Raw genomic sequence first — 7,423 nt, forward strand, 5'->3', positions numbered from 1 at the left:
GCTGTAAAATTCAAGGGTAGATTTTCCTTCAAGAGATAGTTATTTGTAATGATTGATTCAATTAAGTATGCAGAACAGAGTTTTCAGAGGATTCAACTCTGATCAGGGTTAATGCCAAAGAATAGCTCATCAAACACAGAATGCTTTAAAAATTTGTCTGTTCATGACTGTTTCTGTGCTTTTAAGTAGTCCTGGGAATTCTGACTCTAGAAGTGGCTTTGTCCACTAGGATTTTACAAGTGGGTGTGAATGCCGAAGCAAGATCCTCACCTTTTTTTCCAAATAGAGTATGAAGAGATGGGGTATTAAAGCATGCAGACATGCAAGAGCTGCTAGGACCAGTGTTATTCCCTGACTTAAATCTTAACCCATCACCAGCCTCCCTGCACTGCTGTAGGTAAACTGCAGGTGATTTTGAGCTAAACAAGTACTTTGATGTCTGTTTGAAGGCTTCCCCTCTCCTTTACAATTGTGAAAAGCAGCAGCACTGTGACAGAGTACATTCCAGCTGCTCTTGATGGCTGAGGAGGCCATTGTGATCCATTAGTTATGCTTCAGCATAACCAAAATCAATAGTTTAGCATTCAAATGTGCAAATAGTTGTGAATGCTAGAAAAGGCAAATTGTAGCAGATTTGTGTCATATCAACTTGCTCCCTTACAGAGCTTTTCTGTGTTCTAAATTGATGACAAATTTGCTGGAAAATTGCCCCTTAATTTTCAAACTAAAAGAATAGCGCAAGTGATTATTTATATGCCACCCTCAAGATAGCAACAGGAACACCAGCTTGTTAGACACATTACTGGTTAGCCCTTTTAGCTCAGTTTGGCTGTATGGGCTCAGAGAGATTATCTGTTTCATGCAAAGAATTCACATTACCAAAATACAAATACCAGATCTTACTGGGAAGTGAAAATGAAGCGTAATTATTGTATTTTGTGCAGCTCAAACATCTAAATTGAATATTAATGATAGTTCTTTTAAAGAGAGAAAACAGTCCATAGTTGCAAACGTCAGCTTAGTTGGTATTTGCAGCATAGTAAATAATCACTAAGTGTATTTTCAGATGAGATGAAATTCAGTATATTTGCTACTGTGCTATTTGAATTTTACAGATATGGGCATGAATTACTGCATGATGTACTCAAAGTCATGGGAAGATTTGTCAAAACTGATGTACAGATCCAAGAGGTAAACCATTTAGTCTCAACTTCATTGTCATTTTGTAAATAGAACCTTTTATTCTTTAAATTGCTGAACATAATGGTGATGTCTTCCAAACCTTTATGTTTGGAACAGAATCCACATATATTCTATCAAAACTGTCTCATTTTCCTCTATAAAGTCTGTCTGTAGACAGACAACAACCTCTGCCATTATATTGACTGAAAATGTACCAACATTTGGTCTGCTGGCCTGTTAGGTTGTCATGCTGACATCTGTTTAATTTCTCATGTTGTTCAATCACTGCTTCCCCCAAATATTTATTTACTATTCTTCTTTCCTCTCTTGTCTTTTGCCTATTAGACTCATTAGAAAGATTTCTTGTTCTGTGACTGTAGCACAAGAGGATTCTTCTACCCAACTAGTCCTAGACAGTGTGGTACCACCAGTACCAGTGGAACTGGCTGCATTTGAAAGGATTTTTAGAGGAAGAGCAAAAGGGCACACTCTTGATATGTAAGGAGCTTTCCCACGTTACTGTAAACCAGTAACCTTGCCCCACCCCCTCTTTAGTCTCTGTCATCTGCCCCTTTTCTGAGCATTTCTCTCTAAAGCATCTGTCAGGCACACAGTTGCTTGCTGCAAGTGAACTTTTGTGTGTACTAAGCTCATGTGTTTATTTCTTCAGCTGCAGGTTTTTTATAATGCTACTTTGGAAGAGGATGAGAGAGAGGCTATTACTATGCTGCTGGAATCTGCAAAACTTGAAAATATTGAAAGGAGAAAACTACTAATCAAAGTTGCCAACTGGTTAGAGAAAAATGTAGATGATTGACTTGGAAAACAATTTCCAGTATATTATATGTGATTCACCATCCTATTGGTATTCATTATATCCTGTAATTAAAGGTAAAGCACATTTTTAGAGTCCTGTGGTTGTCTTTCAAATGGAAAGTCTGGATAAAATAATTCACACGGAAATCAAGGATTTAGGAAAAGAAGTTATCAACATATTTGCATCTTTTTTCTAAAATAATTTCCTGCTGAATGAGGTCTTAGGGATGCATTCCTAATAATAATGTAACATATAGATACAGCCCTGAATTGTTTGGGAGTGTTCTTCTGAATATCCAAATGAAAGGTGTGCTGCATGTTTGTGGCAAAAACACATGGGGAAGCTGAAAAAGTTTATATTCTGTTTTATTTCATTTTTACAGTGATCTATAACCTGTGTTCACTTCTATTATTTTAAGTTGCAAAGAGGACAATAATTTAGAACAGTTCTGTGAAATATATACTTCAGAATGACTTCAGACTTGTAGGGATGAAAGGACTAAAGAATCCTCAAATGGTAATTTTAATTAAGAAATTAATGCCTTGTCATTCAAACTTGTTTTTTTTTTCTCTCAGCAGATCTGTACTTAATATGTCTGCATTTGTGTTTGATTAGGAACTGCTTTTGAAGAGACATCTCCATTTAGCATGCTTCAGCCCCTGGGATGGTCTTTGAGTGTGTGAAGTGGATTATTTTTGGATAAAATGTGTCTAGGAGATGATGAACTCCTGGTGTGTTGTGACATTTGATGGTCATTTTGTCCATGGCACTGGTGTGCAACTAGTCTAAACTAGCCATTCTAGAACATCACAGCTCTAATTGCACTGAGGCACTTGCTGATCATGGAATCACTGAATATGCTGAGTTAGAAGGGACCCATCAGAATCAGAGTCCAGTTCCCTTGCTGTACATACAAGGTGGATCTCCTTGCTTACACTGTCACCTCATTTTGGAGCTGACAGAAAGAATTCAGTCCATTAGTATTAGCAAACCATATTAGCTTGTGCTTAAAAAAAAAGCATGTGATCCTCAGCCCATGCAAATAATCTATCTGTAGGGTAACAGTATTGTGACAAAATTACAGTACTGGTGATCAGTTAACATGCTGTGGATCAGCAAACACTGTTATGTGGGAATGCAGGAGACAAAATAAGTTAGAACACTGCTCTATGGAAAGACAAGAATAAACTCCAGACATGCTAATACAAAGGATTTTTCACTGGCATCCTCTAAATACATTTGGGAAAAACACTGTCATGATGACTGCACTGAATGTCCTCTGCTCTCCATGGCTGAAAAGAAAAAATCAAACTATTTTTAGACTACTTGAGAAGCCCTTTACTGTATGGGAATTACCAGCTGGTGACACAAGTTTGTGTTGGAAACTATTATCTCTTAGCGTTTGATCTAGTTAAGAATAGTACCAAAGAAAACTGTATGCATTCTTGCAAGTCTTCTTCAACTTGACTGAGAAAGCAGAGGAAATTGTCAAGGCTGTGGTAAATTACAGGGGTTTTATCATAGAACCTACAGGATGGTTTGGAAGTGACCTTAAAGATGATGTTCCAATCCCCCTGCCATGGCATGGGTCACCTTTCACTGAACTGGGTTGCTCAAAGCACTGTCCAGCCTGGACTTGAACACCTGCAGGGATAGGAAGTCCACAGCTTTCCTGGGGAACCTGTGCCAGTACTGAAGCTGTTTTGCTTCGGCATTTTCTGTGATTTCCACTAGTTAATCACTGGCACTGTATGTCTTATCATGTGGGTTAAGCAAAACTCAAGAAACATCTCATAACTTCACCCTATGCCCAGTAGGTTTAAACCATTTCTCTCTGACTGTGAGCAATTGCCTTTCTAACCAGTCTTCCATGCTTTTGTCACTTTTTTTCTTCATCCTACTGAACAAAACTTTAATTTGAACTACCAATATGTTAAAATCCCTAGAAGAATTTTAAATAAGATATTTTCAAATAAAGGCTCCTGACAAATGTCTGCCTCCAGAACTTCAGTGTAGTTTTCATGGCAGAGGCAGAATGGTGAAGGTGATTGCTAGGCTGAATTGCTGGACTGAGTAGCTGCCTGAGTAGGAGCTGATCTGAATCACTTCCAGAATCCACACATTTGCACTTGGTGGCATGCATCAGTGGCAGCTCTTGCTGCTGTTGGGTACAAGCCGAGCACAGAGGTTTGGAGAGTGGCAAGGTTTGGAATTACAGCAAGGGAAGAAGAGGTGCATGGGAGGAATCCAGGGAAAGCTGGGAAAGCTGCTTTACTGCAGAAAGAATTGGGGTGAAAGAAAGTTCATTGGAATTGAATATGAAGGCTTCAGGAAATGAGCTTTAATAGTACTTACGTGGATTGTGTAGGTGTTATGGGACAGCTAATTGTGAAGGTGTGCACATATGGGGAAACTTCCAGTAAAAGCAGCTGTGTCATTGATTGATAGGATATATTCAGTAGGCCCTGAGTAGGTAAAAAAATAAATATGATGTGAAAAGACCAGATTTTTGCTTGAAGTCCTGCTCTCTACCTTGATAGTGTGGAAGTCAAAAAGTTACACCTATTCTGCCCATACTGTAAGTACGTGTGGCAGGGCAGCAGACTCGTGAGCTGGCCAAGCCCAGTGGAGAGGGAGGCTTTAGAGCTGTTTAAATCAAGGTTCAGGAGCACCAGACAACTTCTCTGCACCTCCCGGCACATGTGCCCCTTTTCCCTCCTGGCACCACAAGAAACCTCTCAGACAAGTGAGGAACGGGCAGCTGGTTGCGGGGCCTGGGTGGCCAAGGGACAAACCCCATGCCCTCTGGATGCACTGATGGTACATTGATGAGGTGGGTGGAATAGCCTGCTGCTTCTTTCAGAGTTGTTGGAAGTCCCAGAAGAGTGAGAATAGGGTAGTGAAAGGGGATGTGAATAGATGTGAATAGGGTAGTGAAAGGGCTAAAATGCCAAAGAATGAACTGAGGTGTGGCCTTGCCACATTCCTGCTGTGCAGCGACTCAAAAGATAGAAAGAGCTGTCATCTCTGCATCCACAGGCTCAGAGGTACAGGGGCTCCTCCAGAGCCAGGTGTGATGTATGGACCCAGCCTCTTGGCCAAACTAATGGTACTTTGGTTCAGACTCCAAAGGAAGCAAAGGTCTAGACTATGACCAGGCTAAAACTTCTCTAGTTCCAACATTTTCTCTGGTAGCTCATGCAGGAAAAGGGTGACATGGTGAGCATTAATGCTATAAACTTGGAAACTGGAACTGGAAATATGTGATTAACACAACAACAGCAGACATTTGTCAAGGAGTAAAGGGGGTTGTGGGTACAAGGAGTCTCACCTTTACCTTATCCATCACTTGTAATTGACTGTGAGACAGAGAGCCTACATAGCGTCTGGACTTCTCTGTGCCTTCTCTGCCTGCTAATGGTAGTGGGGTGATCTCCACTGGAGCTAGAACAGCTCTCAGGGTCGCTTCTCAAGGTTGAAATACCCTTTACCAACTGCACTGGTACGTGACCAACATAGTGCATAACCTTGCATCATAGGACATTAAGACTGCATTGGTAACTTTGAATCATTACTGCCTCTTCTGTGCTGTAAATAACAGAACGAGCCCATTGTATAACAACCATTTGATAAGTTTCACAATATCTTACTTCAATAAAACCACAGTTGCTGCTATGGTTCTTCAAGTTGTGGAAATCTTCCTGTGTCAGAGGGACAGTGGCCTTTAGGGGTCACGATCTGTCATTTGTGATGGGATGAGACAAGGACCTGAGTGGGCAGAGGGGGAGGCTGACCTTGGCTGGCTGTGGGATACCCATTGTGATGCAGGAAGAACATGAGGTGGGAAAGCACATGTATTTTGATAAAGACAGGCGTGAACCTGATATTTCTGAGTCTGAAAAGGTTTTCAGCCTGACAGTGGTTGATTTTCTTCCCAAGGGAAGATTTCTCATGAGAGTCTTTCTTTCAAGGACAATTTCTGCAAATAACTTACGTTTCTCAAAATATATCTGTGCAGCTGTGCTGACTGTGTTTCTCTTGTTCCACCAATGAGACTAGAGAGGTGTTGTTCCCTTCTACCTTAACATGCTTATGTTAAGTCTGTATCAGAACACCTTATAAAAGGTACTAAAATGTAGACAATAAGGCCTTCCGATCTTCTTCTGCCTTTGAATTGGAGTCAAGCATCTTTATTTTGTGTCCAGCAGTGACAGACAGGGAGACTTACCCACTATCACCAGAGTCACATTGCAGTTAAAGAATGGCACCAGTCCCACTGAGACTCCAAACCACATGCTCCCTGCTCACTCCCTCCTCTCTCTGCAGCTTGATGGAGAGGAGAGGAGGCACCAAAGGCAAAGATTGCAGGTTGAGATAGGAACAGTTGACTGCAAAGAGCAATGAGATATGAAAACAAAAATAACAGGAACAATGACTGACAGTACAAGCAAGAGGCAAACATTCACACAGAAACAATGCCTGACCTGTCCATCCACTGTCCCTGGGAGGGACCTCTTCCCTTCAGAAGAGGCTCTCTTCCCTGTGGGAGATTAGAAAAGCCTTACAGAATAAGGCTTTTTCACCTTTGTTAAATCCTGTTCTCCTTTTGTTCTCCCAAAGCGCTCTGGGAAGGGTTCAGCTGCGGGTGGGATGAGGGGGTTGATAGCCGCCTCCTGTGTGAAGCAGCGCTTGGCTGGGGAGACGCCTGGATGCCACCTGATCAGAGAGCTGGCTGGCTAAAGGGAGGCGTGAACTGCAGCGGCAGGCAGACAATGAGTGCTTATTGCGTTAAAATTCGAGCATAAAAACGCTTGGTTCGTGACAATAAACGATCTCCAGAGCAAGCAAGGGGCTCCGTGTGTCTTTGTTCCCCACTGCTACGCTTCCCCTGCCCCTGGTAATGATGTGGTTGTACAGAATAACACCCATAATATCAGTGTCCTGCACATACCCCTCCTGGTTATTGCAAAAATTAACCTTGTTCTAGCTGAAGCCAGGACAGGACAAAATGGACTTCACCTGGGGAAAAGGATTTGATTTGTTGCTATTAAAATAGATGCCTAATAATAAAAAAGCCTTCGATATTGAGAAACAAACCCCAAAATTACCCATCCCCCCACCCTTCCTTTTTCCCACTCTTCCTTCCCGACTCTTTCACCTCCGCTCCTTGAGGAGACCAGCGGGAAGGAGGAAAGCGGGTTGAGAGCAGTCCCAAACCACACCTTTCCTCCTTCTTCCTCACTGTTTCTCTGCTCCCTCTTACAGACCGCAGTTCCTGCAGGGAGCATCATCCACCTGCCCGGCCCTGGTGCTCTCCCGGTGCCTCTGCAAGCAGAGGCGCTGGCACGGCGGCTCCTCCCGCCGAGGTTTCCCCCCTGTGCCGCGCTCGCCGTCCCTTTCCTCCGCAGGCTGCCCCCGGGGCCC

The 7,423-nt window shown here is 42.5% G+C and overlaps 1 protein-coding gene and 1 long non-coding RNA gene across 2 annotated transcripts in view; one reads left to right on the forward strand and one right to left on the reverse strand.

Moving 5' to 3' along the window:
- Positions 1 to 5,685, forward strand: part of LVRN (laeverin) — a 37,421-nt gene extending 31,736 nt beyond the window's left edge. The window contains exons 19-20 of the mRNA XM_086868487.1: positions 1,116 to 1,191; positions 1,853 to 5,685. Coding sequence (XP_086724613.1) covers positions 1,116 to 1,191; positions 1,853 to 1,999 — 223 coding nt within the window. The 3' untranslated portion in view covers positions 2,000 to 5,685. The remainder of the gene's footprint in view (positions 1 to 1,115; positions 1,192 to 1,852) is intronic.
- LOC147648214 (uncharacterized) overlaps positions 1 to 7,423 on the reverse strand; it is a 34,368-nt gene extending 26,945 nt beyond the window's left edge. Inside the window, exons 1-2 of the long non-coding RNA XR_015280712.1 lie at positions 7,136 to 7,423; positions 6,228 to 6,387 (exon numbers count right to left, since the gene is read on the reverse strand). This is a non-coding gene — a long non-coding RNA (uncharacterized LOC147648214). The remainder of the gene's footprint in view (positions 1 to 6,227; positions 6,388 to 7,135) is intronic.

The sequence above is a fragment of the Cyanistes caeruleus genome, chromosome Z, assembly GCF_971803275.1.
Source record: "Cyanistes caeruleus chromosome Z, bCyaCae1.hap1.1, whole genome shotgun sequence".
NCBI classification, from domain to species: domain Eukaryota; kingdom Metazoa; phylum Chordata; class Aves; order Passeriformes; family Paridae; genus Cyanistes; species Cyanistes caeruleus.